Below are 21,559 nucleotides of genomic sequence, written 5' to 3'. Positions count from 1 at the left end.
GTGCGGGGTCAGGCGGGTCGGGGACGCTGTGCGGAAGTGCCACTTGGATAATTACGACTGTCCTGCCCGTCAGGGGACGGCTGCTGCCGTTGCAACGGGCGTTCCGCTGCTGGGGGGAGGTTAGCATGGACGCTCCATCCAGATCTAGCTTCCGCGCTCAAGATCATTGGGATGTGTCGCCAATTTGCTACAGTTTTTTTTTTGGGGGGTAAAGAGATCATTTACTACTTCACCAAAATGATTTAAATAGTGTTGCTGTTGTAATAATGAACTTAATACGGAGTATTAGTATCGTTTTTAGTTATTGTTATTAATTTGTAGCTAGTTCATAGTTCAGATTACATTGATCAATTTGTTTGTCAACGATCGTGTGTTTCTGACCTCTCCCTTAACCTGGCTTCTGCTATATGTCACTACTCCATTATTAAACTCTAATTGCATGGGACGCGGCAAAGAAATCAACCATAAATTTGTCATGCCATTTCAAATCCAAGTTTGACAAATTTACCCGGTATCTAAAGTTAAAGAGACAAAATTCACACACACAAAAAGTTGGTAGACAAAGTTTGCACTTCCCCGCAATTGTCAAGAGACTAAAAATTACACTTGCCCCTTTTTATTAGATGAGTTCAGTTTTTTTTTGGGTGTGTTCTCGAGATTATCAGATTGTGAATTCAGTTAATGATCGCCTTTGTTTAGCTTAGCTAGCCACAAGACTGGCACATCGAATTGACTATGATTTGGTAGATTACAACTACAATGTGAAATAGTTTCCAAAATTTCGGTCATTTGGGTGGGTACGTGCCAAAAACTTGTCCAAAGCGAAATTTTAAACCTTGATGCATATAATGAATTTGTTCAAAAAAAGGAACATAATACGTCCAATGAAAGTTTATCCACGAATCAACTACAAACATGCCTCCTGGATTCATACTATCCATTACAACAACCACGGTCTACGTTCCGGAGTCTATGTCATCTCCGTTTTGAATGTCCATCCGTTCTCGCACAAGATACTATTCAGTATAGCTTACTGACCAAGCAGGCAAGCACAACTCACAGGAAAATTATCGAAACCAAAAGAGAAAATGAACTCATGGATCATAACTCGAGCCAGAATTTGTTTTTGATGAAGTAATTCAGTGGGACGGAAGCTTGTCTTTGAGGTACTGAAGAACAGCTTTCGTTCCTCGATCCAGAACAGTCCGCCTTATGCTGTAACAAGAAAGCAAAGTAAAATGAGGCTGAGCATTTTTCTTTTCTGCTAGTCCATGTGTGATCCACTGACCTACACTTTTCCTCTCTTTTATTTCTCTGATTTCATCAAATGCAAGTTTTTGCACAACTTATGCCCTAATAATTTATTTTGAAAAACATGTTTTTTTTTTCATTTCACACATATAACTCCAAATTATTTGGACGGGGCTGCTAAGGGCAGTAAAGATTGTTTGTAAATTCTGTAGTGGGTTCTTTGCTCAACATAAACATATGCTTCTATCCAATGCCACATGCAGACATGCTAATCCAACACAAACAGAAAGGTAGATGCTTACCTCCTGAGCGGATTTCCATCAAGTTTAAGCACTTGCAGGTTAGGCTCAAGCAAGCCCTGCTCATATAACATCCAGAAAAGGATTAGAGCATTCAAAGCAAAATTCAGAAACACGTGGTTTGTGAGTAATAAGAAATAAAAATTGTTGTTTCATGCAAATACATGAAATTAGTCATGATGGCCCGCTGAAGGTAACCTACAAAATAAATACGACAAGCCCTAAAACTTCAGAAATTTGCAGTGGTTTCTTGGCTCAACATATTGCTTCCATCCAATGCCACATACTAACCCATCGCAAAAAGGACAGGCTAGCTACATTATATATAACTGCATGATTCTCATTTGCTACTGAGCGTAAAAACTTCAGGAAAGTTCACCGAGGTCAGTCACAAACTGTGAGTGAGCTTATGAGATCCAGACAGGTCTAAGATAAAAGCTACTAATTTGATCAAGAAACCCTAGGTGCTGTTATCATTAGTGTGTAGTTATGAACCAAATTTGCCAACATATCACATCAGACCGGCATCACTGCTTCATAATAAGCGGTCATACAGTCAGCCTGGGTGTATATGTGATAAGTGAAATATATTGGCATTTTCTGCACCTTCATTACTGCCTACATTCTGTTTTTCGCCTGGCTTACCCTAATTAACTGGGCAAATCTATTCTTCTACAGTAAAATGAAGGAATTCCCTTCACTTTCGAGGTTCTCGGAAAGATTTTTTTTTTTTAGAAAATCAGGGAAACTTCCCCTGCTCCATCTTTAATTAAAATGAAACCAAACTTGTCCGGATGTCCAAAAGCAGATAATACAGAACCTACGGTGAGCGGCCAGAGGACCTACTCCATACTAACAGTTCAAAGCGTTACACCTTCACCAAATAGCCTGCCACTACAGACAATCACCAGGTCAGTTCTCGAAAATATTACTAACTAATATTGGTGATATGCACTAAATTTTCTATTCTTTGTTTAGTCAGTCGTCCTTGCGAAAAGAAGTGTTTAGTAACTATATGTTAATAAGAAAAGAATAGCCAAAGGCATTGTGGGGTATAAAGTACTGGTGACAAATCATAAGTAGCTCAGTTATTGAAGCCAACAACATACCAGTTCGGCTGGGAGTGCTGTTATATTATTGTCTGACAGATTCAGCTCAATGAGAGCAGTAAATTCCTTGATACCCTGTTTAAGTCAAGTGAAGTCAGCATAAGCAGAAATCTGGAAGACATGTCATGTACTGTTTGCAAAAACAGAAAAAAAGAAATAACCATCTCCCTTGAAACCCTTACTATTACCTCTGGTATAGTTGTAAGATAATTCTGACTCAGGTCAAGAATCCGCAGCAGTTTTAAGCCCAACAAGCCAATAGGAAATTCATGGAGTTTCACTCGTCTGCTCATGTATATAAAAGAGAAAATAAGCTTTCTTAGAATGGTTCTTGTAGGTTAGATGATCTGCATGTTTTCCAACCTAAGGTAGAGTTCCTGCAGCTGTGGCAATGATGAAAGTGCAGAAGGTTTGGTTAATGAAGATGCATTGCCACTTAAATCCAATACTTCAAGTTTTGATAGGACCTCAAGATCAGTGGACGATATCTGCAAGAAAAATAACCATGTTACAGAATTGCAAAATGATATTCAGGACATTATTGTAGATTTCCATGTAAAATAGGTCTCCCTCGTCCCTCTATTTTGCACTATAAGTAATGAATGGTATTGGACGGAAAGAGCGTACGAAATTTCTCAAAGTAATGCAGCTTAAGCACTTATAACATAAAAAGAAGACTAGCTTCTAACTTGGAATAGAGGTTACTTATTTGGGCTTCACTCTAGTAGCTAAGGGCAAGAACTTTAGTTACACGTTGTCACTCGTTCCATTGCTTGTTAGTTCTATAATTGCTAAACCAAGAACAACCACAACCGAGTTCAAAACTTGAGTACCAAGACTATGCATGAGTGATAAAGACTATGCAAGAGCGATACTCACTCTCAAAATAAATAAGAGAAAAACAGATGCTGGACATTTGTTTATCAACAACAACAATAAACTGCAATAGAAGCATACAGATACAAGATCATTTGTATTACCTCTGCCAGAGGATTATTGTCCAGCTTTAAGGAAGAAAGACTGGGAAGGGAGGAAACTACCATGCCAGGCCACTTTTTTATCTTGTTATTAGACAAAACTAAAGCCTGCAAAAAGAAACAAGTAGAAGACAGGATCAGGAATTAGGTTGATTAGGTTGAAACCTTTATATACATAAATGACATTCAATCAAGTTAAATACAGTCAATAACACTACAAGATGGCAGCATTGCCCTGCAACAGACACTCACTTGAAGTGATGAGCATAATGTCAACTCATTTGGCAGATCTTCTATTGAATTCTTAGAAAGATCAAGTTTCACCACATCACTTGTCTCCCATGCTGCAGGGGGTACACTGGTCACACCAAGACCACTCAAGTTCAATTCCTGGTATAATGACATGACATCAGATCAGGGGCTACAGTTGGAAAATCAAATAAGCATTCACTATCCCAGGATCCAGCTACTTGGTTTTCTTCGGTCACTATAGATTACAAGGAACACGCAGGCAAGAAAAAAGAACACAACACAGAAGAAAACAACGTGAATGTAGTAAATTTTAGCATGACGGCTATGAGTATGATTCCCAGAATGGATCAAGGGCCATGTGACAAAAAAACATATTTTATAGAAAATAGGAGATCTACCTTTGAAGATAAAGACAAACGTCTTGCGGCAGCAACTTGATCATCTTTCGTTGGAGTTCTTCCAGACCCTGATGCTGCATGGGCGGAGCAGTTAAGTGACGGTGAAGCAGCTCAAATCCGAAAACTCGAAATGTTACATGTGCCAAATAAGCCAAGGACGATACAATATTAGAGGCAAAGCTAGAATGCTTCTGTGTTGATTTAGCATTCTCAGTTACCTTCCTCGTCAGATGAAAGGCGGCTGCGCAGATACTTCAATAATGTTGACGTTGGTCCAGATACCAAAGAACTGGCAACAAAAACGGATTAACTCTGTTTAGAGTCCTAACAAACAGTTTTTAAAATGCTAAGAGTACAGGACATGTAGCAGACTCCATGTAGCATGCACACCTACGAAGTGTCCTCATAGGATTTCCGCTGAGCAGAAGCTTTCTTAAGGTCGTCATTGTACCTTGAAATTGCATCGGATGCATACATGAGTGTCCAAAACTAGAATGTTCAGTTAGTAAGAGAGTGGCACACAAATGCTCAGTTCTCAAAATATACACACATGCAAAGAATTCAGCCCTATAATCTATCCAACAGGTAGAGAGGAATGCACACACCAACACGGAGGTGCTTATATGTTATATGTACACAAAGAGATCATAGCTGTGTGAAATCCACGCGTCTTTTTTACAATGACGCCCTGAATTCAGGTGCTGGTTGAATTGGTCCTTGCAGAGGTGCAGATATAGTAGTTGGCGGGAGCAACTGAGCTCAGGAAGCTGCCGCTAAACACAGCACCGCCTCAAAATTCCACCCAACAACTAGCTAGCTCTAGGGCTTCAGTTTTTCTTTCCTTTTGGTGTTTAGGTTGGCACCACTCCGGTGGTTGTGTCGCTTTCATGCCATTTTTGGCGTTCTTCTGATAATACAAATAACGGGCATTCTGAAGTTTGTTCGAGGAAAAATATATCATAGCGTGCAGTGATTCAATTTGATATATTAGGGATCACATTGTTATGTTATTTGAAAAAAATAATATCAAACAGGCAAGTAGCAGAATGGCACTACGAAAAGCAGCACATACAGCAGAAAACCTACCTAGTTCAGGTGGCAGACCAGATAACGTGTTGTTTGAGAGGTCAAGGAAAGAGAGTTTGAGTTTGCAAGCTCCCACAGGATACTCCTTTAGCTGATGACAGTAACACATTTATCAGAAAAATATAAGATTAGCAAAATAAGATCTTTTGTGTATTATATTACTCCCTCCGATCCATAATAAGTGTCTGGAAGTTAGCACAACTTTGTACTCAATCCCCGACATTTAAAATGGATCGGAGGGAGTATGTTAATTATAGCATAATGCATGACAGTGTTCCACAACCCCCCTTGGGAATATAAGTAAGCTAACTGATGAGAGCGCAGGAGCAGGACTATATAGGTAAGTCTACGTTCAGACTGAGACAAAAGGCGGTTCACCAAAAAGGTATCATGGAACAGTAACTGCTGTACTCTAGCCGTTACATATAACTCTAAATAATAAAAAGCTGACAAGGAACTGAAACTAGAGTTGGTAGTTGTTCCAGTATCTTCAATTTGTTAAATCATTTAAATAGATGTTAACCAGGAGAAAGAGTAAAAGATCATAACAAACCTGATTAGAATGAAGATCAAGTGTTCCTAATTTTGATAGCATGCCAATATCGGCTGGTATTGACAACAATAAGTTATTTCTAGAACAGAAAATAGAAACAGCGTTATTACATCATAAAAAACAGTGCACGATACAGAAAGACACAACTATATTCTAAAGTCAAAATAGATAACTAACCCCATATAAAACTCTGCTAGAGAAGAACAGCCCTTTATGGAAGAAGGAATCAAGGTTATTTCTGATATAACAGAGGTAGAAAGCTGTCAATGCTAATGAAACAAAGCTTGTACATGTGATGACATGGTAGATTGACTCACTGTTCTGATGCAGGTCCAGGCGAATTAATTTTGAAAGTGCTCCAATACTAGCCGGAATAGTTGTAAGTATATTCTTAGCTGCAAGTATCTACATATTAATTTCAGGGGAAGAAAAACTCAAGGAAAATCAGATAAAATCAATAATATTTTGATACTGTCGCGTACCAGCATTTAGCTCTGTAAGTATTGTCCACGATGAGAACATGTTTTCTGAAAGCATCTCGAGCTTGTTACCCTGAAATTTTGTAGCAATTTAAGTTTCTGTGAATAACAAACAAGCAGCACAATAACATGAAACGTCCAGCTTTGAGACTATGAGGAGTACTTACCTCCAGATCCAATTTACTTAACTTTGAACAACCGGCAAGTTCATCCGGTATTCTGGATATTTTGTTGTTTGATGCCTATAGACAATGCGTTATATTATGCTGTGTATGTCCAGACTGGAGAATGAACGGCGATAAATTGGAAACTACCAACTCAGCTTGATAGACATACAGCAATTGCACTTTACCTTGAGTTCTGACAAGTTCAAGCATCCGGCAAGGCTAGCTGGCAGCTCAGTAAGGCAGTTATTTGAAAAGTCAACCCTGCCAAAAAAATCCATAAGTTTATTATTCAGTAGAGAGCAAGGCAGAGGCCCATAAGACATTCAGCAGGAAATCCACTAACTGTACAAGATGATAGGTTGTTTTATGTAACAATGCAACATAGAAGAAAGTCATTAAGTGGAAGCATACAAGAAAAGTTACATGATGAACTTACTTCACTAAAGCTGCAGCCAGGCCAATCTCTTCAGGCACAGTATTTATTTGATTGAACGATATGTCCAGCGATTTTAGCAAAGGAAGGCTGCACGAAAGACAATTACCAAAATGTGAGACAACAGTAGAAGCATCAGCATGATCACTAAATTTCCGAATTAGGACAATCCGCTACATACTCTCCGATGGCTGCAGGAAGGGAATATATCTGATTGTGGCTTATATTTAACACAACAAGAGAAGACAAATTTCTAAGGTCTTCTCTTAACACTTCCAGGTTGTTATGTGCCAATATGAGCTTCTGAAGATCCACTCCCTGAAATTTAAGCAAGGTCTGGTTACTAGGACTCCATGTACAGCATAGCTAGCACACAAGGGCGTCGTGGGAATGCGCAGCTTACCTCCCACCATTTATCGTCCTGACTGCCCGTGTCCAAGTTGTTGTACACCTCCCCCGGCACCTCCCTAAAGAAGGAAAGAAAAAACATAGAGGCGCCATCAGCGGAAAATTAACAGTTACAGCAAAGACAAATAATTACACCTAAGGTATGAAACCAATCAAGAACAAGCTCCATCTGACATCTGCTGAATGTGGGTTATGGTAAACGATTCATGGTCGGTCAGTCCCTAAACATGCCATGCCATAACTTACTTCGCAGTATGTTAAGTAAAATGTCGGCACACGAAAGGTGAATGCAGCCCTATCATCATGAAGGTAGTATAAATACTACTAGCAGAGAACCGCCCCAGAACAGCAGCTCGTAAATGGGGAGGGTTTCAAAGCTTGCAATCGCAATCCTTTAGACCCTGGTTCAGCAGGTTTCGCGTCTCAATGAGGAATTCTGCATTACCAGAAATCGCTATATTGCGTCTTAATCTGACCATGGCAGCATTTAGATTTTAGAATGCATAGGCTTTCGCTTCCTACTTTCATCCAGTCCACACAGTCCGCAGAGACCTCAAACTAGTAGCGGCGAATTACACAGCACAGTGAACTCTAAAATGAAAATGGATCGAGATCCCCATGAAGGATGCAATAGGGTAGAAGAGATTTGGTTGTGGGGAACACCTGAGGGAGCGGTTGGAGAGGTTGAGGGAGCCGGACTCCCTGGCGGACTTGAGGATCCGCTCCATGCTCGTCGAACCTCACGGGCGGAGGACCCAGTAGGGCAAGGTAGGGCGCCCGCCCTACCTTGATTTTTGCCTCAGTTACGAATTGGGGAAGATTATGAAACGGGGATCTAAAGGGCGGAATCCGTTCGTGGGCCCGTGGGGTGATGGGAGGAGAAACGGTTGGGAGCGAGAGAATCGAAGTGGAGATCAACCTGCAGTGGAGGCGCTCGAGCGAGGAGGAAGACGAGCTAGGGGACTCGGGCGCTCGGCAGCGGGATGAGTGGCGGCGCGAGGTACAGTTTTTCTTTTTTTCTGAGAGAGCAGGAGAGGGGTACAGCTATAGGTGGCCTTCAGGCCAGCCCGGCCCGGCACCGACCGGCCTAAGGTTAAACGGTCCTGACCCGGTCGTGGTCCGGTGAAGCCCGACTCTTTCAGGTTCAGACACGGCACCGTATAGGTAGGCCAACTATCTAAGAAGTAAATGAGAATAACACGATTACTCGTAATGTTTAAGAATACATGGATGAAAAAAATGACAAACTCGTGTTTGATTCCGTAACACTTGGATCAAGTTAAGACAAACTATTAAATACATTTGTTTGGTCATAGAATTTGTATCTGTGTCTCCGTATAAAATAAATCTTCAAAATTTCAACTAATTTAACTCTGAATCATTAGAGACAACGATGGCGATGACTTGCCAAGCTATGCATTTTTTACGGGGTTTGAGAAAAACGTTGTAGGATGCAGTGATGAAGAGTCAATTGTCGCCTACATCGGTGGCCAATCTTCGACGGCGACACCCGTGTGAGGTGGTGTGTGTAGCGTTCCAACGTAACTTTGCGCAATCGACGATGATATAGCCTGCAAAGGCTGGTTCTCCGAGAGACGCAATTTCTGCACTCTTAGTTATTTCGGATATCTACTGTTGATGTCCATGTATGATTGCTCGTTGATTTTTTTAATTGTCGTACATTTACTCGTATTTCTTCCTTAATGAAAATCGATAGGAAAATTATATTACTTAATGGTAGTAGATATCATAGCCATGCCCACGTGGTGTATTATTGTTTTATGAGTTCTGATTTTGATAGACTCACATACTATGTTTCAAATTGTGTAGTTATTTCTCATAAAATAGCATATCTTTCGAAATATGGAGAAGGGTGTTGTTTATTAGGTAAATATCTACTTGATATTTTTAGGTCGCTAAGTATGAAGATATCTTTGGAAGCAAAATATAACTATAGTTTTACCCTTATAAAGATTTGAGTTGCTGATCGTCTGCTTACCCCACCGAAGAACTGTTTGCAAATTATTATAATTGTCATATATTCTATGTTATAGATATTTATATTATGATCTTCATATTATGGTTGACATATAATATAGTATAATGAAAATTAATATTTAACATAAATATCACTAGATGATATATCATAAGATGTATGAACCCAAAAAATGCATCCTAAGAAGTCCGAAAGAACCAAATTTATTGAAACTAGTGGTTATCCCGCGCGTTGCCGTGATATTAAAGAACAATACATCTGCCCATGATTAGTGCAAAAATGTGACAATACTTCGGACCATCATCATAGAAACTATACTCCTTAGGCAATGTCATAGCAAAAAAAATATCATCTCTAGATAGGTAAATATGACTACCTAATTATGATAGGGTCTCACTCTTTTAGCACATTCTATCTTTTCTTTACATACAAAGACGACATCTTCTGAATTGAAAACAGTAAAATCAGGGTCCAATACTGTGCTAAACCGTTGGTCCTCCACATTAAAATGACATCTCCCCTAACCCTATTGTCTGGTGCACGGCCGTATATATAATCGGATGCAACCAACCAAAAACATTTTATTACTCAAACAGCCACGAAACAAAAGCATTGTGCTAAAACATATCCAATGTAGCAACATTATAGCATAAAGCTAACAAAGTCTATTAACGATGTGCGTCAGTGTCCACGAATGTCCACGAAATGATCATTTATTGATGCTCCTATAAACCTGACATCACTTGTTGTCCTCTGAAGATGCCTTTTCTTCGGTTCTGTATCAGGAACATGAGAAAGTCATCATCAAATCCAGGACAATGAATATCACGAAGCAGAGATGAAGTGGCGAAAATCAGTTCCATGAACAAACAAACTAATTACACTACCAGCTAGCTAGGGTTACAGATCCAAAGGGACACATGAGAGAAGGGATAGTTCAGTCAGGACTCAATACATGATAACATGCAACACAGTCTAGTAGGCTGAATACAACATTCACATCATGATTATATTTCTATGGATTTGGTTAATGAGTTGAGTAAATTTCTGGAGATCCCTTCCAATGAGAAAGCCATTATTTCTGTTGTCATCGAGAAGAAGTGGCAGCGACCAGAACACTTGTGGATTAAAATCAATACGGATGGTGTAGTGGATTTAGAAGGGGGTCTGGGGACAGGGGGTGTTGCCGGATCTGGTACAGTAGCTAGAACCATGAATCTATCTGTAGATAATGTTATTCAAATACAACATTATTTCAAAGGACAGTTTTACACTATTAGAAAGAATGGCAATGCACACAATATGCTGAGGGCCTCCAAGATATAAAGGTGTAAAGATTGTTCTTGAAGGAGTATAAGAATACAACAAAGTGAATTAGTTTTTTTTTTCTGATTGCAGCTCACAAAGGCTAGGAATATTAAAGCTTACGTCGATGATGCCGGGTTGGGCTTGTGACAGAGCCAGAGCTGAACAAAAACATTTTGTGCCATAGATGAGCTTGCTGTGTTCATATTTTGTTCAATGGACGAAGAAGAAGCCCCAGATGCATTTGCTAGCCTGCGCCTATAGCGAGATCCAGCAGCCGCCGCCCGAGTTGGAGCAGGCACTGGATCAGGCGATGTTGTGCGCTGACGACGGCCGTGTCGACCTCGTGGAAGCCCACGTTGTAGTGGTAGACGGGAAGAACTTTCCCCACTATCCATACTGGCAGGGACATGATTGTTTTTAAACAATGTTTTACAATTTATTTAATGTCCAAACTAAAGGCAGAATCTAAAGACAGCTACAATGCATTATCTATTCACTGCATATTTGGATTCATAATTATAACAAACAATCAATCTACAGTGTGGTCAAATGAAATGAAGGCTCGATATATAACAGGATTAAAATGGAAAATTAAATGGCTGTTGTCAAATCAGTTTCATTCTCCATTATAATGGAAAATTAAATGGCTCTTGTCAAAGTAAAGATGTGGGGGGTTCCAAGACAGTTTCTAGGGCATGTAACATCTATTTCATTAAATCTCTAACACTTTTATAAAACATGAGCTATGTAAGTAAACTTATTCCATTGCGCTACACATCCAGTATTCTTTGTTCAGCTGTATATGGAGCATCCACATGAAAACAACAGGTATGTAGATATGAAAACCTTAATTTCTTTTCTTAATACTCATCTCAATGCACTTCCCCCTAATATTTTCTCTACAGGATGTCAATCAATTCAGCAAGGCAAGCTCACAAGAAATTTACTGAAGCAATTCAAGAGATAAGGGATACTAAATCACCATCGGTGTACCTAACTTTCAAAAGCACATCTTCTCATGCCACAATCCCAAAGTTTTGATCATCCCAGCATTGAGTTCATGAAAAATGGGACACTACATCTCCAGGTTTTTCCTATGGAAGAACCAACTCAGAGGAACACCAACATGTAATTCATTACTTCTCTAATGACACACTTACTTCAAAATCAGTAGCACCAAACAAGAATCAACATGTACCTCTCTTTGATATCCTATAATATTTATTTGACTCAACTGCAATCCAATTGTCTTTTTTGCATGGACATAGGCTTGTATCTTACGATGCATGTGCATATAGAACAGCAGAAAGATGCAGATATCATACGAACACATGGAATCAAAATTTTATAAGACAAACAAATAACAGAAAAAATGATCTTGAGTACATACCGTCAGAGAGAGTTCGCTGATATGGATGAAATCAATTCACACAGAAATCCGACATAATTCCGCTTGCTGCTGCTGCGTTCGAACTTCAGAAACATAGATCAATTCGAGAAAGTGTCATGTAAATCCCTGACGAAAATAACTAATTCAACACCCCGCTGGCACACAATCTGGACACCCCCACAGAAACCTAGGATGGGAAATACCAACCTTGGAATGGCTCCTGGAATCTGGCAGTTGTCGGGATACGCAGGGGTGAGGAAGAACCGCGTGGAAGATGGGACTAAATAGAGCGTGCCCCATGGTCGCCAATAAGACCCTACGAATTCAGGCGTGGTGGCTGCCGTTTCTGCTGCAAATGAGAGGGGAATGAAGGCTGCGGTTATTTAGCGAGGGCGGAGGTGGAGCGACGGCGGAATTTGACAGCAAATCACAAAGCAGAAATGACAAAGTACAAAATCAGAAGATTAGTTACGTGCCAACACCAACCGAAACAGTTGGGCCAAGACTGAGTTACGTGTCAACACCAACCGGAAAAACTACGCCAAGATTTCTTCTAAAAAAAAATTGCCCCAAGATTGTGTACCTTCGCAGAGGCGCTCGGCGGTGGCGGGGGCGAAGCTCGTGGGCAGCAGGGACGCGGTGGTCGGGGATGAGCCCGACGGCGGCGTGGAAAGCGCTCGGCGGCGCTCAGGGCGGAGTCCATGGGCGTCGGGGACGCGGCGGGTGGGGCTGAGGGCGGCCGGGTGCGGGGACGGAGATCGGCGGGTGCAGATGCGGTGGTCGGGGCAGAGCCTGCGGGCGGAGGGCGGCAGGGACGGCGCGGGGCGACGGTCGGGGCTGATCTCGTAGGCGGCGGGGGTGGAACTTGGCGGGTGCAGCGCGAGCCGGCGACAGTGGGCGCTGTCGAGCGGGTAGCGTCTAGCACATCGGGCGCAAGAAGCGGTCGGGGCAAGACCGAGTGGCCTGGCTAATTAGAAGCGGTTGGGTTGACGTGGGAGTACTTTTTTAGGGGAAAACGTGGGAGTAGAGGAGATGGGATGCTGACGTGGACGCTGATGTGGATAGCCTGCATGTTGAGCTTGTTAAATTAATTACAGTTAGTGGGCTTCAACTTTATAGAGTTTATAGATAAATTTTGCAAACATAGAAAAATATTAAATGTGATATCTATATTAACTCATAGTGTTAAGATAAGAATTTGCCCTACCTCAAAAAAATTATGTCCTCCTCCAATGTCGAACCTTGCCGGTGTCGTAAGAGAATGCCGGAAGCGTCCTTTAGGACTAACATCCAATCAATCATCACTGTTGCCGATTATGGTTTTCCTAATGATCCCACCTTTCCTCTTTTTCCCAACTTTACCAACCACTTTGCTGCTGCAACCTGCGCGGCCTCTGATCTACTTTTTGGATAATAATAACAACAAAAATGTTGACGAAGTTCAGATTCATATAATATGAAAGTTCAGCAATGAACAAAAAAAAATGAAGTTCACAATAGACCTGATAAAATCCCCCGTCGTCATCTGAAGCAGCTGATGCAGGGACATTTTCGATGTGATCGCATTAGATGCATCCCTCTTCCTTTTGGGAAACTTCCTGTAGTACCGCCTGACTGTCTGGGCATACTTGGCAAATTGTTAGGGTTTGTGTTCCTACAATTAGGTGAATTAGTCGAATCAGCCTGTTTGTCTGGTGTTCCAACTGGAGGAAACTAAACATTCAACTCATATGTTGACTGCATGATGCTATCAACACCTACAATCATTAAAAAAAATGATATATGTAAACATAGACAATTCAGACAAACAACACAATGAAGTTCATATATAATACAACCTGACTTGGTGGAAAAAATAAGGTATATATGACAAAAAAAACATGACAGAAATGCCTTGATGAAGGTTCAAATGAAACAAAATGTGAAGTTAACGGCATAAGGGACACATCGAACACATGTGAAGTTCACAAACAAAACATAGACAACAGGAGGTTCACACTTAATCCTTGAGCAGTTCACAAGACAGTAAAATGGCAACCCAACTTTAAAATGAACAGACAAAGTAATACTCCCTCCGTTCAACAAAAGATGTCTCAAGTTTGTCAAAATTTGGATATATGTAGACATGACTTAGTGTATAGATGCATTCAAATTTAGTCAATGTTGAGACATCCTTTGTTGGACGGAGGGAAAGTTCACGCGACAAACATAGGCAACAAGAAGTTCACATTACAGCAACATGAAGTTCACAAGTACCACATATGAAAGTCCACATATTGGTTAAGGGGGTAAACTTTAAAACAAAGCATTACAGATGCCAGAGCTTCATCTCATACAACATATACAACATGTGAAATTAACAGCATAAGGAACACATATAACACACGTGAAGTTCACAAGCGACATAGCCAACATGACATTCACACTTAATCCTTAAGCAGTTCACAAGCAAAATAAAATTGCAACCCAACTTTAAAAATGAGCAGACAAACTTACATGAAGTCTGCACGACAACATAGACAGTAGGGGAGTTCACATTTCAGTAACAGGAAGTTTAGAGTTAACACCTAAGAAAGTTCACATATCAACGCAAGGAGTAAAACTTCAAAACAAAAAAATGTAGATGCCAGAACTTCATGGCATCCAACATATATAGCAGGAGGTTCACATTTAGCACATAGGAAGTTCACATGCGAGTAAAAATTTAGTCAATCATATACATCTGTATACAACAATGTGCTGATTCTGAAATACAAGCAACACTTGGTACAATCTACAACACCAAGCACTCAAACAAAATATATGAAACATCTATATACAACAATGTGCTGACATTGCAAACGCTAAAATCATAAGCAGATAAGCAACCAAAAAAACAAGCATAACCTAAAATCACATGCATTCACAGTGAGGGGTGGGTAGGCAGGGGTGCGAGAGGGAGTATACCATCGAATCTATCCGGAGAAGCAGCATCCATTGACGGCGATTTGGGGGAAACCTAGCAAAACCAGAGTCACAGTTGATGCGCCAGGTTAAATCGGAGAGGACAAAAGCAAGGGGTGCGAAAACCAAACCGAGGAAGAACAAATTCATACCGGTAGCAAGCTCTGGAACCCTAAATCCACGAAGTGACGGTGGCGTGCTGCACACGATAGAGGGCACTGAGAGCTCCCAGAACCGTGAGGCGCTGGCGCGGCCAGGAGTTCTAGGGAGGAATAGATCATCAACCACCAAGCCTCGCTTATCGCCACCACTCTGAGCGGTTCCGCCGGTGAACTGCTGGAAATCGAGCGAGACTTCGGCGGTTGTCGTGAGCGGGGAGAGGGAGAGAGCGAGTTCCGGTCAGATCGCCATCGCCCCGGGCGTCCTATGCTTCAGATCGCCACCGCCGTGCTACGGGCTACGAGCAGCCGAGGCGACCTATGCGTCTCCAGCAGAGCAGGATTAATAATAAAAACTGCTAAAGTAATCACTCTGGATCTCTCTTTCAAATTTGACCTCTTTTATTTAACCTTATACTCTCTTTTATTTAGATAAACATACTTCTCTCTTTTAAACCCTCTAGTATTTGTTTATCTACTAGAAAAGAGAAATGTGTTCAACTACTATAAAGAAGAAGAGACAAGACTAGAAGACGCGCATGACTCACTAAGTTTTATTTGTAGTGTTATGAAAAATCTCGAAAACAAGCAAACTGGCTAGCTAAATTATGTTTGAAATATTGCCGATATAAAAAAGGATGACACCCAACCTTAAGACGCATTCGCGCAATGCAGATGTATGGGTTTTTCTAATGGTGTTTGAAGCGTCATCATCCGCCACATAAGGTCCGGAAGCTTCTACTTCGTTGCAAAAAATTGTCTAAGAAGAAAACATATTCCGTGCTATATAAGGTCGAAAACTAGAATTTACCGTGACCATATGTGTTGGGATAATTGACACGTATATTTAGAAATAAGACATGTCGGACTAACAACCTCTTAGAACCTCAATCGAACAAACGAACTTGCTTTTTCCAACCTACCTCTTTCGAATTCGACCTCTTTTACAACCGGCGTCTTATGATTCACATGCCGTTGCAACGTCCACGCACCTATGTGCGTCTCCCAACGAAGCAGTATTAAACAACAAAAGAACAAACCGCTAAATAATCATTTTATACCTCTTTCTAATTCGACCGCTTTTAGTTAATCTTATATTTGTTTATTAAAACCATCGAAAGAGAAATAAATGTGTTCTGACAACTATAAAAAAGAGAAAGACAAAAATTAGAAGAAGACTCGTGGCTGACAATGCTCAGCTTGTAACTTTTTATGAATAGAATCCCGACAACAGGCAAGCTAGCTAGCTAAACTGCCATATTTGAAACATCACCGATTAAAAAAAAATCACAACCAAGCTCAAATCACACCCACACGTGTGTGCATGGATGCATCCTAATGGTGCATCCAGGAAGCGGCTCGTGTGTTGTACGGTCCATGACGTGCAAGTCATTGGCAAGTGAGCACGCTTGCACGTTTGATCCTGAATCTTGTATTCATTGCAATAATAAATAACGACTTCAAACGGAGAATATGCACATCCATCATATCAAGCACTATAATATACCATAACTACGTTTGTCGGACCACAACGTGTATATTCAGAAAGAAAAAGACAGTCAGACTAAAAACTTTTCAAAACCTCACTCAAACAAACAAATGTTCTCTTTCCAACCTACCTTCAGTCACAATAGTTGCACATGTGACTATGGCCATGAAGCCACAATCGTTCGTATGCATGGCAGCGAGAGAACAAGTGAGTCCCGTGTTTCACCGACTCTGGTAACACAGTTCGGCAAGACATTGTTCTTGCGGCCGATAAAACTAGTCATCTCGTGTGTTACAAAAGTTGACTAGCAAATATAAATCTTGTTATAACAAGTGAGGCAAGCAACTACAAAATGTGGTTGCATCAGAACTATGCCGAAGACACGTGCTAAACTAGTCATCTCGTGTGTTACAAAAGTTGACTAGCAAATATAAATCTTGTTATAACAAGTGAGACAAGAAACTACAAAATGTGGTTAACACACATGCTGCTAAAACGAACCGAAGCTCAGATCTGGTTACGATCGGGCGAAAGAGTTGCTTGCTGCAGAAAACAGGAGTAAACATGCTCCGATGCAACTGACTACACACGGCTTTGTCCTGCAATTGTATCATCTGTGGATTGCAATTGTATCAACTGGCTGCCCATGTGCGTCAGAGTTGGACCAAACAATGCCGAAGACACGTGCTGCCTCGCACTCATCGTCAGCAGCAGCAAGCGTAGCACACTTGTACTCTGACGGGTTGGTCTCACTCTCAACTCTGAACTCTGGACCGAAGACACGGCGAGCCGGCGCAGCCCACGGTTTCGGTCGGGACACACACAGAAAGCGAACCCGCGGCGCGGCGGCCACGCGGCGACCAAGACAGACAACGAGCACGGGCGTCCCTGTCGAGCCACCCACCTTCCCCATCCTGCGCGGGAGATCTCTCTCTCTCTCTCTCTCTCTCTCAGTCCCTTCTCCTCCTCCGCCGCCGCAGTCCCATTCCGCGCGCCCCATTCATGGCGCCGTCGCGCCCGCTCATGCGCGGGATCCGCCCGCCGCGGGTATTCTCCACGCGCCCCGGCGGCGGCGGCCGCGTCTCGCCGTACGCCGTCGCGCTCGGGGCCCTGCTCATCGCCTCCGCCTTCCTCCTGGCGCTCATCGCCTTCGGCGTCTTCTCGCTCCCCGTCTCCGCCCCCAACCTCGCCACCACCGCCGGCGGGGGAGAGACCGAGTCCGGCAGCACCGAGGAATCCGGCGGCAGTGAGTCCCACTCCGCGCGCTCCCGCGCCCGCCGCGATCTCAGGTGAGCGAATGAGCAACAATTTCACACGCATCTGTCCAGATTCGCTTCGATCTGCTGCTGGCTGACCTCGGCGGCCATTATTGTTGTTGCCTTGTTGGGAGCAGCGAGGGGCTGGGCGAGCGTGGCGCACAGTGGACGGAGGTCATCTCATGGGAGCCCAGGGCGTTCGTCTATCACAACTTCCTGGTAACAAATGCTGCCGCTCTCCTACTTCGCTTCTGAAAAACTAATTCTCCCAGTATTCTAAAAAAAAACTAATTCTCCCATGCTTCATTCGCACCTGCATGTGCGCAGCTCGTGTGAAGTTTTAGCCTTGTTTCCCCATGTCCACGCTGAAATGGATCCCGTCTCCGGGTCGCCTCAACTTTTTGGGTGAACTGTGTGCCACTGAGGGGGGATAAAGACGAGCTTTTAGGAAATGATGGCTCTATGAGCTGCAGTTTGTTATGGGAATGAAATGGTGCTCACCTTATGATTGGCCAAATCGGTTTGAGGTCAAATTAAGCATGTAGTTTCGTCTGCAAATGAGCTGGTGCTGACCTTTGCTTTTATCCCTTCTGTTCTTTTCATATGGGGTAGTTTTTTCGAGCTCAACTGCATGTCATTACGAAGGAAAGGCCGCAATTCTTCTATTGCATTAGCTTGCTTTCGCCTATCAATGGAGCTCTGTTTATGGTGGGTTATTAGCTGATCTACTATTAGGCAAGAATGGAAATGTAGACGGTTTGAACTGTAATTTCACTAATTTGGCAACATGATAAATGAATGGGTAGGCAGCTAGTCTAGTTTCCACTTTCCAGTGGTGTGGGAAAATGGTTGTTTTAGGTAAGGCGCCGAGTTGATGATGGACGGAAAAACTCACATGTACCATCTGTGTTAAACATTTCCTTACGTATTATTGTACTTCACTTCACAATATTATGAACTAGGCAAATCCCTGATACAAATGGTTCTTATAAAAATAATAATTTAGGTAGACCTTGTGACTGTGCAATTCTAGGTTCGTGGTTTACTTTGTCACTTCATGTTTCTCTTGTTTTTAGTTGTTCTTTGCCGTGTTCTGAGTTATGGGTGTTTACTAACCATTTTTTAATCTTTTGGCACATATTTGTTGCTTGTTAGTTCAGCACATATTTTTGCTGGTGATTTAACTGTGTCAGATTGCTGATGGTTTGTTTCTTTGATAGTCCAAGGAAGAGTGTGAATACTTGATTGGATTGGCCAAGCCTCGCATGGAGAAATCAACAGTTGTTGATAGCACTACTGGTAAAAGCAAGGACAGCAGGGTTCGCACAAGTTCAGGCATGTTTCTTCGAAGAGGACGTGACAAGGTTATTCGGGCCATCGAAAGGAGGATAGCAGACTACACCTTTATACCTGCAGGTTTGTAGATATCTAAAGAGTCAGCCTCATAATCAAGCCAAATCTGCAGTGGGTTTCTCAGCTAATAAAACAAAGCTAAGTTACATGGACAACTGTGATCCACAGAACACATAGGGCAGTCTGATGGTTATATGTCACCCTTGTTCTTTGTTATGCATATTACTGCATAAGTGGGGTTATAGCTCTGTCAGCATTCATATGGAATGTCATTGAATCGTGAATTTAACGATGCAACTCTCAACATATGTCGCTTTTAAACTGCGAAGGTTTATTAGGTCTGTTTAATAATTTTAATTCATTCTGTCTTACAGAACATGGAGAGGGACTCCAAGTCCTGCACTATGAAGTAGGGCAGAAGTATGAACCCCACTTTGACTATTTTCTTGACGAGTTCAACACCAAGAATGGTGGTCAGAGGATGGCCACTATTCTTATGTATCTGTACGTATGACAGTATCCCTATCCCCCAGTACACTGGTTATGTGTGATGTTAACTGAGTTGCTAACATGTCTAAAACATATTCTCAACTGGAACAGATCAGATGTTGAAGAAGGGGGTGAGACTATTTTCCCCGATGCAAATGTGAATAGCAGTTCTTTACCATGGCACAATGAACTTTCAGAGTGTGCCAGAAAAGGTCTCGCTGTCAAACCAAAGATGGGAGATGCACTTCTTTTCTGGAGCATGAACCCAGATGCCACTCTAGACCCATTAAGTTTGCATGGTTAGTCCAATGACCTGTTTACTGCTTTTGTTAGTAGTTTCCTTTTCCCCTTTCAGGGAGGTGAAGTGTTTACAAGACTGAATTATATCGGACCTTTCACTTATACACTCTCGTTCCAATTTCATGCTGGAAGCTACTTGCTATACCTGAACTCGTGCTCTTATGCATTTGTTCTAAATACTCGGAGCAACCTTCCTAATTTTTTTTATACCGCATTATTCTTGCAGGGGGCTGTCCTGTTATTAGAGGGAATAAATGGTCCTCGACCAAGTGGATGCATGTTGGCGAGTACAAAACATGAGCTATCTGAAGTGTTTCCAAAGGTACATTCACTTGTCCTATATTGTGCAAGATGTAAAGCTGATGCTAATGTTGTCATTGCTTTCTCGTCAAGTATACATATTGGTTGTCTCGGAATACGTTTCGACCAGTTCATCCTTGGTGCTAAAATTCATGTAATATTTGGCTTTCAAGTAATTCACACCCAGATTGCTGATATTACTCGTCCTAGGCATGCAATCTATACCCTGCAGCAACATGAACTACCAATGAGTCCCTGATTCGTGTCCTCATATATGGATCCATATATAAATCTATGGCCGAGGAGGATGGTTCCAGACATTCTTATTTTTATTTGTGCCATTGTGAGCTTGACCATCTGAAAGGTTTTTTGCTCAAAAATAAAGTGTGTGTAAGCTGATCCCCCGGTTACTTTCTCTTGCAGGTGACACGATTTGACCATGTGACTGGGGCTCTTTCCAGGATGGTGCCCGTGTACCTGCATATTAGGCTTTACAGATCATCGACCCACCATTGTGACCATTTCCCCTCGAGGATATCTCTAATCAATACAGCCAATAAGCAGGGGGGGCATATTCTTGGAGACTGACTTGCCTTTTTTTTTCTCCTCCTTTTCTCTCTTGTTGCAGACTTGCAGTATACCCCCCAACTGTTATAGAGGAAGGATGATGACGGTGTAGTGTTGAGGGGGCAATATAGGATTTGGAGTTCCATCTTTTCTTCTTTTTCTCTTGGGTACCTTATTCAGTCATTCTTGTCCTACCTGTAGCATTAGTGCACCATACTGTACTGTTGAGGTTGAGATATACTACTGAATAATGATAAGGAGGATTAGAGTTTGTCCTCCTGCATGTATGTCATATCAGATTCTGTTAAATACTTACTGAATTGGCCCGACCCATAAATTTGGCAACTTCCATATATGTGGCCTACAATGTTCCAAACCGAGAATGATCTCAGACTCCCACCTCGAACAGTTTTGGAACTGTCGGTTCGGACCAACCTGAACTTGAACCCCCCTATTCAGGACTAGTTTCGAAACTGTCGGTTCGGACCAACCTGAATTCGAACCACCCGAATTCTGGACTCTCAACTTGAAGAAACGCAAATGCCAACTCGAATTTGGACCACCTGGATTCCGGACTCTCAACTCAGAACAAATTCAA

General features: G+C 41.9%; 2 protein-coding genes and 1 long non-coding RNA gene across 5 annotated transcripts; 1 reads left to right on the top strand and 2 right to left on the bottom strand.

Annotated features, from left to right (window-relative positions):
• Positions 1–819: 819 nt before the first annotated feature.
• LOC100835330 (plant intracellular Ras-group-related LRR protein 6) lies at positions 820–8,281 on the bottom strand. 2 transcript variants are annotated; one of them, XM_003570442.4, is made up of 21 exons: positions 8,076–8,281; positions 7,408–7,471; positions 7,186–7,322; positions 7,008–7,094; positions 6,757–6,832; positions 6,572–6,646; positions 6,408–6,477; positions 6,243–6,320; positions 6,103–6,163; positions 5,926–6,004; positions 5,373–5,463; positions 4,677–4,737; positions 4,505–4,575; positions 4,287–4,360; positions 3,889–4,026; positions 3,640–3,744; positions 3,023–3,147; positions 2,848–2,944; positions 2,660–2,734; positions 1,554–1,609; positions 820–1,215 (listed from the first exon to the last, which is right to left on the bottom strand). In XM_003570442.4, the coding sequence occupies exons 1-21, from the start codon at positions 8,138–8,140 to the stop codon at positions 1,140–1,142; spliced, it is 1,761 nt and encodes a 586-aa protein (XP_003570490.1). In that variant the 5' UTR covers positions 8,141–8,281; the 3' UTR covers positions 820–1,139. The 2 variants fall into 2 exon arrangements, with proteins under 2 accessions (XP_003570490.1, XP_024317951.1); XM_024462183.1 differs by lacking the exons at positions 820–1,215; positions 1,554–1,609 and adding an exon at positions 1,704–1,748.
• A 1,920-nt stretch (positions 8,282–10,201) lies between these two features.
• On the bottom strand, positions 10,202–12,458 carry LOC104583859. The gene is made up of 3 exons (XR_731922.1): positions 12,314–12,458; positions 12,107–12,189; positions 10,202–11,112 (listed from the first exon to the last, which is right to left on the bottom strand). It is a non-coding gene; the product is annotated as an uncharacterized LOC104583859 (long non-coding RNA).
• Positions 12,459–17,485: 5,027 nt separating this feature from the next.
• On the top strand, positions 17,486–21,312 carry LOC100835020 (probable prolyl 4-hydroxylase 3). 2 transcript variants are annotated; one of them, XR_002965409.1, is made up of 8 exons: positions 17,486–17,985; positions 18,090–18,171; positions 19,173–19,368; positions 19,680–19,809; positions 19,906–20,093; positions 20,321–20,416; positions 20,818–20,908; positions 21,023–21,312. XR_002965409.1 is itself a non-coding variant. In XM_003570441.4 (7 exons), exons 1-6 carry the CDS (start codon positions 17,699–17,701, stop codon positions 20,392–20,394), a joined length of 957 nt encoding a protein of 318 aa, XP_003570489.1. In that variant the 5' UTR covers positions 17,487–17,698; the 3' UTR covers positions 20,395–20,416; positions 20,818–21,312. The 2 variants fall into 2 exon arrangements, 1 of the variants encoding a protein (XP_003570489.1); XM_003570441.4 differs by having other exon boundaries at positions 17,487–17,985; positions 20,818–21,312.
• Positions 21,313–21,559: the final 247 nt, after the last annotated feature.

The sequence above is a fragment of the Brachypodium distachyon genome, chromosome 3, assembly GCF_000005505.3.
Source record: "Brachypodium distachyon strain Bd21 chromosome 3, Brachypodium_distachyon_v3.0, whole genome shotgun sequence".
Classification (NCBI taxonomy): Eukaryota; Viridiplantae; Streptophyta; class Magnoliopsida; order Poales; family Poaceae; genus Brachypodium; species Brachypodium distachyon.
The sequence above is the reverse complement of the archived record's forward strand: the minus strand, read 5'-3'. Positions and strand labels throughout refer to the sequence as shown.